The 16,682-nt window shown below is 41.8% G+C and overlaps 1 protein-coding gene across 1 annotated transcript; it reads left to right on the forward strand.

The window, feature by feature from the left end:
* The first annotated feature begins 14,368 nt into the window (after positions 1–14,368).
* On the forward strand, positions 14,369–16,276 carry LOC118569859 (KH homology domain-containing protein 1-like). Its single transcript, XM_036168113.1, has 3 exons — positions 14,369–14,474; positions 15,663–15,845; positions 16,152–16,276. The coding sequence occupies exons 1-3, from the start codon at positions 14,369–14,371 to the stop codon at positions 16,274–16,276; spliced, it is 414 nt and encodes a 137-aa protein (XP_036024006.1).
* Positions 16,277–16,682: the final 406 nt, after the last annotated feature.

Consider the following 16,682-nt stretch of genomic DNA (forward strand, 5'->3'; position numbering starts at 1 on the left):
TAACAAAAGAGATGGTGATAATTAAGAGTAAGTAGAAAAAGATATATGAGTTTGTAGAAATTACTGTTTTGTTAGATCTGTGTTAAGAAATCTTGCTGGTCAGTGGTTGTGCATGCCTTTAATCTCAGCACTTGGGAGGCAGAGCCAGGCGGATCTCTGAATTCGAGGCCAGCCTGGTCTACAAAGCAATTTCCAGGAAAGGCGCAAAACGACAGGGAAACCCTGTTTCGAAAAACAAAACAAAAACAAAACAAACAAATCTTTAGGTGTTTGCTAAGTTAAATACATGATAATGGTAGCCCTATATAAGTTTGTAAAATAGATCTATAGAGTTCCTTTAAGAATATAAGCTTGTGGGGTTGGGGATTCAGCTCAGTGGTAGAGTGCTTGCCTAGCAAGCACAAGGCCCTGGATTCGATCCTCAGCTCCACATACAAAAAAAAAAAAAATTAAAAAAATTAAAAAAATAAATAAATAAAAAATATAAGCTTGCAAGAAGTATCTAAGGTAGTCTTAATAAGCTTGTAAGAAGATGCTAGTTGTAAATGTAAGTTTAAATAAGAAATAAGGTGGAATGAATAAGAAGTATATAAGAAGTAATAAATATATTTGCTAAGTAGTTCTATAGTTTCCTTAAAGAGTAGATGTTAATGTATATGTGAGTTTGTAAAAATGTAAATGAGTGTGAGTTTATGCTTAAGCACATGTTATGTGAGTTTGTGAAAGTGTAAATATTGAGTGTGAACCTATGATTACTGTACATGGTGAAAGAACCAGAGACACAGAAGGTAGTGTCCTAGTAGCCTGCAAAGCAGGCAGTCTGAATGGTTTCAAAAGCTCCAGAAGCAGCTAAGGAGCTAAGAATGGTGAATGCCAGAACCAGCACAAGGCATCCGCAGCTGAGATCCATGGAAAAATCAACACAACACAGAAAAACCTGAGCCAACACAAAAAACGGTGTGGTTTAGAATACTACTGTAATTAAAAAGGTCTCTGGCTTGAATATAAAAATTGCAGAGACATGTGTTTGAACTAAATTGTTAACTGCAAAAAGTTTTGGTTGTAAAACATATCTTCATATTTGGAAGTAACCAGAATTTATCATTGAATTTTGGGACTTAAGAAATGAAATGAACAATAATGATTTCATTGCAATGGGATAATTTTAAATTTACTTATAGTAATGACCTGGGAACTGTTTTCTGGATTTTGTGTCGAAAATGGAACTGTTTAAGTGAAGAAATTTATTGTTTCTACCTAGACTAAAGATGCAATTTTGTGTATGCATATATGCTTATTAACTGATTCATGAATTGTTCTGTGTTAAAAATGCAATTGTTTTGTGGAACTGCTTATGTAAAAATGGGATTAATTATGGAACTGGATTTGTTACAAATAGAACTGTTTAAACAGAAAAGTTTGGGTTTTCTAACTAGGCTTGGGATTTTGCTTAAATTAAGAAAAGGAAGAGTTAATATTCCTTAGTCTATTTAATTTAAAAACATTTTCTTGGGGCTGGAGAGATGGCTCAGAGGTTAAGATCACTGGCTGCTCTTCCAGAGGGCCTGAGTTCAATTCCCAGCAACCACTTGGTGGCTCACAACTATCTGTAATGAGATCTGGTGCCCTCTTCAGTATACATAATAAATAAATCTTTTAAAAAATATTTTCTTGTTTGAGTGGATTAATGTCATGTTTTGTTAGTAAGAAATGCAAATGGGTGTACTAAGATACTACTTTACACTTTAAAAGTTTTATTAAACTGTTTTGCTAAAAATTTTCAAAGTGTTAATGGTTAGATTGAGAATATTGCTTTTCAAAATGGGTTTGTAGGAATTGTATAAGTTTGGGTTTTTTCTAACCAGGTTTGAGATTTTCTTTAAAAAATTATGAAGAAAAGGAGTTATGAGTGAATTAAGGTTGAATTATGTTTGCAGAAATTGTGTTTAACCTATTGACTTTAATGTGCCCTGGTTTTGTGGAGTTAAGGAAATACTTAAAGTTTGATGTGAATACATCAGAAGTTTTTCCTATGTTCTGTTAGCAAGAAATTCAAATGATTCTATTAACAGTAAAAGTTGTAAGACTGAGAAAATTGTTAACTATATAGCACAATTTATGCTAATTCAAATGGTACTGTTAAGAGTTTGCTTTGAGTTGTAAGATTGGTAGAATTGTGACTATGTATAGCAATATTTATGTTAACCTGTTAAAGTATCCCTTAACTTAATCTTTACCATTAAGTTTGCAATTGCATTAAGTTTTGGCTTAGAAAGGGCTTGATGCAGCTAAAGACTGCTTGGACCTAATTAAAAAAAATGCCATCTATATCATCCTCTACTCCTATACTGGGAAATGTAACTACTATGGAGATTGCTATTAATGAGTTATTTTTTATACATTAAGAAAGGGGGACCTGTGGCAGCCTGTTTTCGTGTTCCCCGTGACCTTACCCAGCAGGTCTGCATAGAGGATGATTAGGACCACGGGCCTGAGTGCAGGTGTCTGAGATGGTCTGCACTTAGCTGTGCTGGGGGAGGAGGTCTTTTGCTCTACCCCCTTGGTGTCTCTATAAATACCCTGGGGCAGAGATAGTCAGGGCCCGTTGGAATAGGTTCAGGCCCTCTTGAGACCATCCTTTATTTTCTGTTTATCTCCGCCCTATAAATCCTTCTAATATTTCCTGCTGCTCACACTCAAGAAAACTCTGGGGAGCTGTGGAGTTGGTGGGTAAATGCCCCACAAAGAAAATTACTAAACATAATAAAGGCAATTTACAGCATGCCAACAGCCACCATCAAATTAAATGTAGAGAAACTCAAATGGATACCACTAAAATCAGGAACAAGGCTGTCCACTCTCCACATATTTATTCAATATAGTACTTAAAGTTCTATCAAGAGCAATAAGACAACAAAAGAGATCAAAGGGATACCAATTGGAAAGGAAGAAGTCAAACTTTCACTATTTGTAGATGATATGACCCCAAAAATTCTGCCAGGGAACTCCTACAGCTGATAAACTCCTTCAGTAAAGTGGCAGGATACAAGATCAACTCAAAAAAAAAAAAAAATCAGTAGCCCTCCTATACACAAATGATAAAAGGGCTGAGAATGAAGTCAGAGAAACCTCACCCTTTACAATAGCCACAAATAATATAAAATACCTTGGGATAACACTAAACAAGTAAAGGACCTTTTTGATAAGAACTTCAATTTCTTTCTTTAAAGATTTAAAGATATCAGAAAATAGAAGGATCTCCCATGATCATGGATAGGTAGGATTAACATAGTAAAAATGGCAATCTTACCAAAAGCAATCTACAGATTCAATGCAATCATCATCAAGATCCAAACACGGGGTTGGGGATTTAGCTCAGTGGTAGAGTGCTTGCCTAGCAAGCATAAGGCCCTGGGTTTGGTACTCAGCTCTGGAAAAAGAAAAAATCCCAACACAATTCTTCACAGGCTTGGAAAGAGAAATACTCAACTTTATATGGAAAAACAAAAGACCCAGGATAGCTGAAAGAATCCTGTATAATAAAGCAACCTCTGGAGGCATCACCATCCCTGACCTCAAGCTCTACTATAGAGCAATAGTAATAAAAAAATCTTGGTACTGGTATAAAAACCAACATATGGACCAATGGAATCAAATTGAAGATCATGACATTAATCCACACACATATGAACACCTGATTTTTGACAAAGAATCCAAAACTCTACAATGGAAAAAAGAAAGTATCTTCAACAGATGGTGCTGGCACAACTGGATGCCAAAATGTAAAAGATTACAAATAGATCCATAACTGTCACCATGCACAAAACTCAAGTACAAGTGGATCAAAGACCTCAACATAAATCCAGTTACACCAAACTTATTGAAGAGAAAGTAAGAAGTACTCTTGAACACATTGGCACAGGAGATCACTTCCTAAATACAGTACCATCAGTACAGACACTGAGTACAACAATTAATAAATGGGACCTCCTGAAACTGAGAAGCTTTTGTAGGGCAAAAGACAGACAATAAAAAACAAAAACAAAAACCACAGGCTACAGAATGGGAAAAGACCTTCACCAGCCCCACATCTGACAGAGGACTGATCTCCAAAGTATATAAAGAACTCAAGAATTAGACATCAAAATACTGAACAATCCAATTACAAAATGGGCTAAAGAGCTAAATGGAATTCTCAAAAGAACTACAAATTGTTGAAAGACATTTAAAGAAATGCTCAACATCCTTAATCATCAGAGAAATGAAAATCAAAACAACTCAGATACCACCTTACACCTGTCAGAATGGCTAAGATCAAAAACACTAATGACAGTCCATGTTGGAGAGATTGTGGAGCAAAGGGAAACTCCTCCACTGTTGGTGGGAATGCAAACTTGTACAACCACTGTGGAAATCAGTATGGCGGTTTCTCAGAAAATTGGGAATCAATCTACCTCATGACCCAGCCATACCACTCTTGGACATATACCCAAAGAATACTCAATCATAAATGCTCAACTATGTTCATAGCCACATTATTTGTAATAGCCAGAACCTGGAAACAACCTAGATGCCCGTAAACTGAAGAATAGGGGATTTAGCTCAATGGTAGAGCTCTAGCCTAGCAAGTGCAAGTCCTGGGTTCCATCCTCAGCTGCCCCCTCCAAAAAAAAAAAAAAAGAAAAGAGAATGTGGTACATACACACAATGGAGTACTACTCAGCAGAGAAAAACAGTGACAGCATGACATTTGCAGGCAAATGGATGGAACTAGAAAATATCATTCTGAGTGAGGTAACCCAAACTCAGAAGAACAAACATGGTATGTACTCACTCATAAGTGGATCTAGCTATAAAGCAAAGAATAATCAGACTGCAACCCACAGAACCAGGGGGGCTATATAGTGGTGGTGGGGGGGGACCCTAGGATGACTGTGGCTTATAACTTTTGGTTTTATTCAATTAGTGGTCAAGCCTCAAACATTTCACTATTAGGATAAGAATTTATACTGTATCAAGCTGATAATAGAAAATAAATAAAAATGGGGAAAATGTTCATTGGGGTGGAAGCTATCTGCCTCACCCATTTTAGGACAAGTATATTGTAGTGAGGAGACAAAATCACAATAGGGCTACCAGAACAGCTTACTAAAGAGAATCCAGAATGGGCTGATGGCTTGTCTTGGGGAGGGTGAGTTCCATTTTGCAACAGGAGCAACCTGTGTTCCCATTCAACCAAATGGAGCCTTGGTCCCTATTCAGCCAGAGGGACCCAGTTCCTTCCAGGTGCCTCTGAGATGTCTCTTGACTCAGATGATGAAAATGCTAATAGTGTACCCACCTAGCACTCTGCCTTCCAGATTCAGAGAGCTCCATCTGCTCAGAGAAACACAGAACAGAGAACAGAACCATGATCAGAGCAACCACAAACCAAGATAAAGAGCTCTCACACTTACACTTACTATCAATCTGGTTTTCTAATGCTTTCTTGCCAGGAGCCTTGAGGGGACTTTCCAGCCAATGCACCACATATTAGGGTCCTTGAGAAGTCTACCATAAAAGACTACTAAATCATATATACAATCAGCAAGAGCATTTATATTATCCAACATGTGGGGTCTAACCATCTGACAAAGTGGGTAATGGTGACCCACAGAGAACCTCACAGGCTCCTTTCAAGCAAGGTTGGGGAAATTCCAGGCAGGAGAGAATAGTCTGGGGCTAATTGGTGGATTTAAACAAAAAGTTTACCAGTAGTGACAGGATTGGTAGGTGGCTCTAGAGGTTAGGGCCTTTCCAGCGACAGGGTGGGGAAAGCTGTCTTTAGCCAGCAGGAGCCTGTGGGGCATACACTAAATTAGCAGTAGGCTGTGGGGTACCCAGATTGGTTGCCCCCAGGGTTGGGGTTTTCCCCAGAACTGCTTGCTCAGCTCCAGTAAACCAAAACTAAGGCCTGGTCTCTGGCAAAGCTACTAGGAGAGCCTGTCATGGCCCTAGTCTGGGGTCCCTGGCTCACTCAGGGAGAGTCATCCCTAGAACAAACGCTGTCATCTCTCATATCAGAACAGACAGACTTCTCTTCAGAGAGAAGCAATTCATGCAGAAATTTGTAGACTCTGGTTCCTTGCTTGGTATTGTATTCCCCTAAAGTACTATAGGCCACCCTTGCTGTGGTACCACACTTAGTGTAAAAGGGGGCTGGTGTGGTGGTGTATGCCTGTAATCCCACCACTCAGGAGACAGAGGCAGGCAGATCATTGTGAATTCCAGTATAAGCATGCCTTCACTGCCATGTCTCCTCAAAGATGAATGCACCTAGAGCTCACAAATATTTCAGACAGGAATTTAAGGACCTGAATTGCAGCCTGGAGAACAATGTTGATTTGCTGAAGGTTGATGTGAAGGAGAAAATACCTCTTTATGAATTTTTTGAGACAAGGTCTAAGTATCCCTGTCTGGCCTGGAATTCTCCAAGCTGGCCTCAAACTCAGATCAGTCTGCCTCTGCCTCTCCAGTGCTGGGAATAAAGGAGTATACCACACCTGGTGGTGGTTGTACATGCCTTTAAGCCCAGCACTGGGGAGGCAGAGGCAGGTGATCTGAGTTCAAGGCCAGACTGGTCTACAGATCCAGTTCGAGAGCTACACAGAGAAACTGTCTCAAAAAACAAACAAAAACAAAAAAAAAGGCATGCACTATTATACCTGGTTTTCTTTCTATTATTGAGATTATAATATATATATTTCCTTTTTCCAAAGCCTATCATACACCCCTCCTTGATCTTTCAAATTCATGGCCTTTTTTCATTAGCTCTCTTTACATGCATACATGTATATACATATGTATTCCCCAAAAAAACACTCATTCTGTTGTCCCTCTACTTCCTAAGCCCTAAAATGTGAAATTATCAAATCAAAAGCAAATGATACTCCCCTTTGAGAGTAGTATGATTGCTTTCTTCTAGTCAGACTCTGTGAAACTGATCTAAATCCTGGCAGGGTGAAACTAATGAAATTAGCTCCAAAGGATCTTCCAGATTCAACAGTTTTCTGAAACTTCTCCCATTTGCACTCTGGTCCAAAACATGATGCCTCTCTCCTAGTTTAAGGCAATGAAGTCCTTGTGAGATGCAGGCTGCTGAGGAGCAGTGTGAAGAGGAAGTGGCTGAGGATGGAAATGCTTTGACAGCTCTGTGTGATCAACAGAAGGGTAGCATTGTTCTGAATGGAGTCAGGATTCCCTTGTCATTAACTTATTTATGGATCTTCCAAATCACTGTCCAGCCCACTGTCCAGCCCACCCCCAAACAACTAGCACTCAGAGATAATTCAGGCAGCTCAATTTTACAAGGCTCAGTGAACTAACCATCCACCCTTTCTACTTCAACAGATCATCTCCATTTGGACCCTGTATCCACTCTTCTCTACTCCATTGTGATTTAAGGATAGAGACTCCTAAACCTTCTAGGAGCTTTGTCTGTAGAACCTGTGTTTTGGGCACATAGAGTAGCCTACCAGGCTTTCCACCTTTAAAAAAAGCTGATTGTATCATGTTCCCTGTCCCCTTCTTTGTACTAGGCTTCCTAGGAGACAATATAGTCTGTCCAGAACTCAGAACACAGTTTGCAGAGATATTGGGTTGGTAAGTTTATCCAAAGGAAGTAAATGAGCAGGAAAAGCATTTCACACTAGGTAACGTATTTATTGGATGTTTGCCACCACAGCACTGTCTTATGCTGAGAAGACTCCCCTCAGAGTGACAGGACAGGATACCAATCCAAGTCCCTTTAGCTTTCAAGTTGTTCTCAAATGCTGGTGAGAAATCCCCCACCATGGTTTCCCAGGAGAGATCAGTCTTAGGTGGTCCCTTTCATCCTGTCAGGTGGAGAAAGGCCCCAGGCATGTGACCGGACCCTGAAAGAGGCATTGAAGTCAGCGTTGGTCAGGGGTTGGTTCTGAACTCGCTGCAACCTCTCTTCACCTTGGGAGGAGATGTAGAACAATGGTGAAGTGAGACTCAGGATTAGGAACCAAGATTTCCTTAGGGACATGATAGGGGAAAAATCCTGACAAGCCCAGGCCTTCCCAGATGATCTATTCATAGCTCCCCATGATCTTAGAGACTTCATGAAATGAAAATGGCTGTAACCTAAAACTATTTCCCTTAATTGACTTTTAGAAAGATCTGGATTCCCACAATTCTGGGTGGCTTGATCAGAATGTATGGTGCCATACAACTATTGTCAGGCAAGCAACACTCAGCCGCATATCTGTCAAAGTCACCTACCTCGGGCCTGGTGGTAAGCTTGCTGGTTCCCCACACTCCGAATCATATCCATCAACCAATGCTTTGCCCTGAGTGTGCCAACCACAGTGACTCTGGTCTGGCCTGAGGCTGTAAACCACCTCTGCAGTGAATGAGGATATGGCTATGTAGCTAGATACATTTGAGGTATAAGTCTTCATGGCCTGAACACAGAAGATACAAAAAGATTTTTTTTTTCCAGAGCTGAGAACTGAACTCAGGGCATTGGGCTTGCTAGGCAAGTATTCTACCACTGAACTAAACCTCCAACAAAAGGATTTATAAGCCACTAGCACTGGGTGTATGTGAGGAGGTTGGTATTGGGTGGCAGTTACCTCCAAGATTCAAACCTGTTCTGAGTGAAGCTGTAAAGACAGTCAATTTTGAAGAAAAGATAGAAGAACAGGGTGTGGCTGTCATTGTGGGGCACTCCTTTAATGCTGGCACCCAGAGCAGAGCAACAGACCAATCCTTTTGAGTTCAAGGCCAGCCTGGTTTATAAAGCTAGTTACAGGCAAGCCAGGGCTATATATAGGAGTACCATCTCAAAAAACAAAAGCAAAAATCAAACAAAATGTTTAAAAACTGGGACAGTTACACACTCCATCCTGCAGGAGAGCCCCTTAAGACAGAAGAAATAAGCAACTTCTGGAAGTCACTCAAATTGATCAGGTTCAGGAGGATCTGACCTCACCAAGTATACTGAAGGTCAAACACGCCTTTAATCCCAGCACTCGGGAGGCACAAGCAGAGGGATATCTTGATCTACAGCGCAGATTCCAGGACAGCCAAGGCTACACATAAAAACTGTCACAAAATAACAAAACAAAAAGGATATGTAAGCAGTAAAGACTGTCAATAGTTAGGCTCAGGCAGACAGAGCTGTGGAGAAACACAGTCCAAGAAGTCTGAAAGAAGCAGACCAGCTGAGCCTCTGGGAAAGAACACCCACAGCATGTTGAGTGCCTGCTGGCTGTTCAATGTGCTCCAGGTTCCCCAGCTTCTGTGAGCTGTCACCCATGCTGGGTGGGCTTTAGTGATACAGCTGTCTTTGAGTCATTTCTGCTCCTATGGGTAAGCCCTCACTCCTACCCCTAAAGAACCTCAATAAATCTCATTGGTTCACCAAGTTCTACTGAACTTCCTTTGCTAGTATGTGTTCCTCCTCTGAGGTGAGTACATTCTTGCCCACATCTCCTCTGGAATGGTATCACACACAACTGGGAATCTGGGACAGACTGCACAAAAGGAGAATGTTGGAAAAACATTAAAGAGAGGAAGAACATAGGAAAGGCCACCTTCCAAATATGTGCTGATCCTGGGCTTCATCTATGAATGTCACAAGTGGGGCATCAAAGTTCTCAGGCAATGTCCACCAGGCATTCTCATTGACACCATCCATTTCCATCACAAATGCTCTCCCACTTCAGAATAAGGCAAGTCCAAGCAACTGACTGTCCAATGGAGTTGTGAAGAAGGGCCCAGACTCTGGCTTATATACTCACTCCTCAATCCATCTTAGGGTAAAGGATCCATCCCTAAGTTTCTCCTATTAATCCAACCAATCAGCTGTTGGCTTAGTCTTTTACTACAGTGAGGTCATGTTCAGTGCCCAGGAATTCTAATTTTCTTCTAGGTAATCTTAAAGGTGCTTGAGAAAGTCTCCTGATCATCTACTAGAAAAGTGGATGAGGTTCAGCCGGTGGAGGTTGCATGCCTTTAATCCCAGCACTTGGGAGGCAGAGGCAGGTGGATCTCTGTGTATTGGAGGCCAGCATGGGCTACAGCGTGAGTTCCAGGACAGGCTCCAAAGCTACACAGAGAACCCCCGTCTCAGAAAAAAAAAAAAACAACAAAAAACAAAACATACAAACAAAAAAGTAGAGGAGGGACAAATGTGTAGGAGCAGGAAAGTCCTGGGTGGGTCCTACATCTGTTTCTTTCTTTTTTTAAAAAAAATTCTTTTTGTTTTATTATTTTGAGCTGAGGATCGAACCCAGGGCCTTGCATTTGCTAGGCAAGTGCTCTACTACTCAGCTAAATCCCCACCCCTATTGTTTTGTTTGAGACAAGGTCTCTCTACATAGCTCTAGCTCTCTTGGAACTTATTATGTACATGGGGCTGGTCTCAGTCTCACAGAGATCTATTGGTGAGATTATTAAGGCCATTCCACATAGTTAAAAGGGAGGCTTATTTTGTGGGGTAGCTTACAAATAGGTTGCATGGTCTGGGAAAGGTATGGCGCAGTCCGGCACTGTTCTCTGGAGAACTCTGCTTGGTCTACCTCCAGTGTCCAGGGTCCTGGAACCAAGAGAGGCCTCTCCTTTTGATCCTGGGTCTTCAGTGTCCTCTCTCAGACCCGCCTTGTAGGGGTGACCATTATCTCAATGGGGGTTGGAACTTCCAGGCCAAAGCTGGAATGGCTACAAACTACAGAGATCCACCCATCTCTTGCTCCATGGTGCAGGGATTAAAGGCCTATGCCAGCAAGCCAGCACCCTTACTGCCCTTTTTTTTAAATAAAATCAGTGTTTGTGGGTAAGTCTAGTCTACATCCCCAGTTCCATTAGGGTGGTGGCTTTTATTTATTTGATAATTTTATATTTTAGGGCTTAGGGCGCAGAAGAAAAACAAGGTGAGCTGGTTATATAGGAGTATATATGTATACATATACATGTGCATGTGAAGACAGCTAATGAAAAAAGGCCTTCCTTCATTAACTTATTTTTGTGTTTGCATCCAGATTGAAGCTTCCCCTCCATCTTAAGATCCCAGTCCCTCCTCCCATCTCTCCTCCTCTGCCCCTTTCTCTCCCCCTCCTTTTTCTTCAAAAAAGGGCAGGCCTTTCCTGGATATAAACCAGTCATGGTATAAGTATATCAAGTTGCAGTGAGACTAGGCACCACCTCTGTTAAGGCTGGATTACTGCCTTCTAAGTGCTAGGATTAAAGGTGTGAGCCAACATGGGGTCTTGATTTCTTTCCCCTCCTTACCCCTGGAAGACAGGGTTTCTCTTCTTAGTCCTGGAACTTGATCTGTAGAGCAGGCTGCCCTCAAAAGCAGAGATCTGCTTGCCTCTGCCTCCTGGGCACTGGGATTAAAGGCACGCAACATCACTACCAGGCCTGGACCTTGCTTTCTGGGCCAGGCTGCCAGGCATAGCCAGATTTTGTCTCACCAAACCAAAATAGCTTGTGTTGTTATGCAAGCTTATATCAACAGCATAAGGGAAGCTGAGCCCAGAGGGTCATCTAAGGCCTGAGACCCTGGGTCAAACCAGCCCCCAGATACATCTGAAGTAAGCCCTCCAAATCAATAGTAATAATACAACTGGGGAATGCAACCCAGAATTTGTCTCTTTTGAAGTCCTAGGGACCTAAATGAATGAATGCTCCATGGTGGGTTTAGAAGACTGCACAGCCTCTGATGGGGCAAAATCTTTATTCATGGCTGCCTCTGTGACATTGTGCAGTCAGGACAGTTGTGGGAGAGGGCTAGAAAAAGCAACAGCTTTCTAGAACAGATTCTCTGATTTGGTGACATATCATGGCACCTTGGTTTTGAAATGTCTGGGTTTTGTTGTTGTTGTTGTTGTTGTTCGTTTGCTTTTTGTTTTGAGACAGGGTTTCTCTGTAGCTTTGCGCCTTTCCTGGAACTTGCTCTGTAGCCCAGGGTGGCCTCAAACTCACAGAAATTCATCTGCCTTGGCCTCCCGAGTTTTGGGATTAAAGGTTTGTGCCTCTACCGCCCTGCGAAATGTCTGTTCTTGTTCGTGAAGTTTGTTAATAGAAGTAAGAATACAATTTTCTAGTTATGAGCAGTATTGTATTTGACCAGGACATAGTATTCAGTGGGCAATCCTTTTCCTATCCAATGATTTGGTAGTTCAGTGTACATCAAAATGCTTGTAGACACTAATGAAATGGGGCTTCAGCAAGTGCTCTGTGAGAAAACACAGTAGCATATTGGAACTGGACAAACTGAAGAGGGGAGGGCAGGTGTTTTCCTTTCTTTTTTTTTTTTTTTTTTTTGAGTCTGGGTCTCTCTATTACATACCTCTGGCTGGAACTCATTATGTGGACCAGGCTGGCCTCAAACTAAGAGATCCACCTGCCTACAGAGCCTTTGAAATGCTGGGATCAAAGGCATGCCACTATGCCCATCTAAAGTGAACATTTACAAAATACTATACTTATTTATTTTGTGTGGGTGTCTTTTATAGTGAGGGTGACTCACAGCAGATGAAACTGGGAAACTGGGATAATACATTCAACAGCAACCAATGGAACAAAGAACAATATTTACATTTATAGATTTTAGAGGGTATTAATCTCTGAGATTAGCAGGACCTCTGAGTGTAGAGGGGAAGACTCTTAGACTTTAGTAGACTAGTGACCTTACTAGATAGCATATAAAGCTATAATTTAAGACATTAATCCTGTTGCACCCACCCTACCTTGGAACTATTTATGCTGAGGGTTTAGGAGCTTAAGTGATAGTACATAAGGTGTGGTTACTCCCTTCTCAGAGACAGTCTCTGTATTTCAACCATGACTCTGGTTTTTAAAAAAAGGGAAAAAAGCTTTAAAAGAAAAATAAAATTAAATAAATAAATTCCCCAGAAGCTTGTAGTTACTAGGCAAAATGACTATGACAGATAGTTTAATGTTCTCTACCAAACACAAACATTTGTTCAAAGGCTGGGTGGATAAACACACCTTTAATCCTAGCACTCGGAGGCAGAGTCAGGAGGATCTCTGTAAGTTCCAGGACAGCCAGACCTACATTAGAGAGACCCTGTCTTAAACGAAATCAAACAAACAAACAATAGTTAGAGAGAAAAAGAAACTATCCTGGCCAAGGTGGTTACCATTACTATAATTAGTGCCTCATAAATGTGAGCACTGAGAAATCAGTAACTTGCCAGAGATGACCAAGCATCAGAAAAAGCTGCAGTATAAGAAGCAGACCATCTTTACAATGTTTTTCAAACATCTGTGCACCTAGATGCTGACAGCACACAACATTCAGACTGGAATTGAGAGACCTGCACTGCAGTCTGGAGAAAGAATGTTGATTTGCTATGGTTGGTGTGAAACTTCACTGAAGGAGAAATAACTTTTCTGCATCTTGAAACTCTCCAGGCTGGGCTCAAACTCAGATCTGCCTGTCTCTGCCTCCCCAGTGTTAGGATTAAAGAGATGCACCCCATTTTCTGACTTTATTTCTCTTATTTTGGGGAGTATAATATAATTACAGCATTTTATCCCTTCCCTTTCTTCTCTCCCAACCCTGTCACATACCCCTCCTTGATCTCTTTCAAATTCATGGCCTATTTCATTAGCTGTCTTCATATGTACATGTATATATACATATACTCCTGTATAACTAGCTCACCTTATTTTTCCTCTGCACCCTAAGCCCTAAAATATGAATTTTTCAAATAAATAATAAATGCCACCACCCTATTGGAACTAGGGATGTAGACTAGACTTTCCTAATCACTAACCCTGATTTTATAAGAAGGGCAGTAAGGGTGCTGGCTTGCTGACATAGGCCTTTAATGCTTGCCCTGTGGAGGAAGACATGGGTGGATCTCTGTGAGATTGAGACCAGCCTGAGGTACATACTGAGTTCCAGGACAGCCAGATCTATGTAGAGAGACCTTGTCTCAAAACAAAACAAAACAAAACAAAACAAAACAAAACAAAACAAAAACAGATGTAGGACCCACCCAAGACCTTCCTGTTCCTACACCTTCATCCCTCATCCACTTTTCTAGTTGATACTCAGGAGACTTTCTCAAACTCCTTTAAGATTACCTAGAAGAAAATTAGAATTCCTGAGCACTAGAGATGACCTCACTGTAGTAAAAGAGTAAGGGAACAGCTGATTGGTTGGATTAATGGGAGAAACTTAGGGATGGATCCTTTACCCTAAGGTGGGTCAAGGGCTGGGCTTTAGGAGTGAGTATATGAGCCGGAGCCTGGGCCCTTTTTCACAACTCCATTGGACAGTCAGTTGCTTGGACTTACCTTATTCTGACGAGGGAGAGCATTTGTGATGGAAATGGATGGTGTCAATGAGAATGCCTGGTGGACATTGCCTGAGAACTTTGATGCCCCACTTGTGACATTCATAGATGAAGCCCAGGATCAGCACATATTTGGTAGGTGGCCTTTCCTATGTCTTCTTCCTCTTTCATGGTTTTCCAACATTCTCCCTTTGTGCAGTCTGTCCCAGAATGGTGTGTGATACCATTCCTCAGGAGATGTGGGTAAGTAGGTTCCCAGAGAGGTAACCCATAACAGCAAAGGAAGCCATCAGTAGAACTTGGTGAACCAATGAGACTTATTGAGGTTCTTTAGGGGTAGGAGTGAGGGCTTACCCATAGGAGCAGAAATGACTCAAAGACAGCTGTGTCACTAAAGCCCACCCAGCATGGGTGACAGCTCACAGAAGCTGGGGAACCTGGAGCACACATAACAGCCAGCAGGCACTCAACATGCTGTTGGGTGTTCTTTCCCAGGGGCTGAGTTGGTCTCTGCTCTTGCAGGCCGCTAGGATGTGGTTTCTCAGCAGCTCAGTCTCCCTGAGTGTTACTACAGGCAGTCTGCACTGCTTACATTCTGTTTTGCTTTTTGAGACAGAGTTTCTGTGTGTAGCCTTGGCTATCCTGGAATCTGTTCTGTAGACCAAGATAACCCCTATGTTTCTGCCTCCTGAGTGCTGGGATTAAAGGTGTGTTTGACCACCTCCCAGTTTGCTTAAGGACACTTAGGCAGGTCAGAGCTCTGACCTCAATTTTGACCACTGTGTTTTTTCCTTTTTTTTTTTTTTTGTTTACTTTTTTTGAGATAGTTCCTCTCTCTATAGCATTGGATGGCCTGGAACTAGTTATGTAGACCAGGCTGGCTTTTACCTTACAAGGATCTCCCTGCCTCAGTGCCCAGAGTGCCAGGATTAAAGATTAAAGGAGTACACCAAAATACTGCCACACCCTGTTCTTCTATCTCTTCAACATTGACTGTCTTTAAAGCTTCACTCAGAACATGTTTTATGGGATTTAGCTCAGAGGTAGAGTGCTTGCCTAGCAAGGCCCTGGTTTGGTCCTCAGCTGGGGTGGGAGGTGTGGAGCAGGAAGAGAACAGGTTTTAATCTTAGAGGTAACTGCCACCCAATACCAGCCTCATCAACACCCAATGATAGTGGCTTATAAATCTTTTTGTTGGGGGTTGGGTATTTAGTTCAGTGGTAGAGCCCTTGCCTAGCAAGCCCAATGTCCTGGGTTCAGTTCTCAGCTCTGGAAAAAAAAAAAAAAAAACTTTTTTTTTTTTTTTGTATCTTCTGTGTTCAGGCCATGAAGACTTACACCTCAGACACATTGAGCTACACAGCAACACCCTCATTCAACTGGAGAGGTGGTTTACAGCCTCAGGCCAGACCAGAGTCACTGTGGTTGGACCATTCAGAGCAAAGCGGTGGTTGATGGATATGATTTGGAGTGTGGGGAGCCAGGAAGCTTACCACCAGGCCCGAGGTAGGTGACTTTGACAGATAAGGGGTTGAGGGTTGCTTGCCTGACAAATAATAGTTGTATGGCACTGTAAGTATTGATTGAGCCACCCAAGACTGTGGGAATCCAAATGCTCCTGAAAGTCCATTCTAAGGGAAACAGTTTTAGGTTGCAGCCATTTCACAAAGTCTCTAAGATCCTGGGGAGGTATGAATAGATCACCTGGGTATGCCCTGGCTTGTCTGAATTCTTTCCCGATTATGTTGCTTAGGAAATCTTGGTTCCTAATCCTGAGTCTCACTTCACCATTGTTCTACATTCCCTCCCTAGGTGAAGAGATGTTGCAGCGAGTTTGGAACCAACCCCTCACCAATGCTGACTTCAATGCCTCTTTCAGGGTCCGGTCACATGCCTGGGGCCTTTCTCCACCTGACAGGATGAAAGGGACCACTTAAGACTGATCTCTCCTGGGAAACCATGGTGGGGGATTTCTTGCCAGCATTTGAGAAAAACATGAAAGCTTCTAAAGGGACTTGGATTGGTGTCCTATCCTGTCACTCTGAGGGGAGTCTCCTTAGCATAAGACAGTGCTGTGGTGGCAAACATCCAATAAATATGTTACCTAGTGTGAAATGCTTTTCCTGCTCGTTTACTTCCTTTGGATAAACTTACCAACCCAATATCTCTGCAAGCTGTGTTCTGAGTTCTGGACAGATTATATTGTCTCCTAGGAAGCCTAGTACAAAGAAGGGGACAGGGGACAGGGAACATGATACAATCAGTTTTTTTTTTTTTTTTTAAGATGGAAAGCCTGGTAGGCTACTCTATGTGCCCAAAACACAGGTTCTACAGACAAAGCTC

This window comes from Onychomys torridus, chromosome 18 (assembly GCF_903995425.1).
Source record: "Onychomys torridus chromosome 18, mOncTor1.1, whole genome shotgun sequence".
Taxonomy (NCBI): Eukaryota; Metazoa; Chordata; class Mammalia; order Rodentia; family Cricetidae; genus Onychomys; species Onychomys torridus.

Coding starts and splice junctions, on each gene's coding strand:
- LOC118569859 (XM_036168113.1), top strand. CDS start 14,369: ATGGAAATGGATGGTGTCAATGAGAATGCCTGGTGGACATTGCCTGAG. Junction 14,475..15,662: donor CCAGGATCAGCACATATTTG/GTAGGTGGCCTT, acceptor TTCTGTGTTCAG/GCCATGAAGACTTACACCTC. Junction 15,846..16,151: donor AGCTTACCACCAGGCCCGAG/GTAGGTGACTTT, acceptor TTCCCTCCCTAG/GTGAAGAGATGTTGCAGCGA.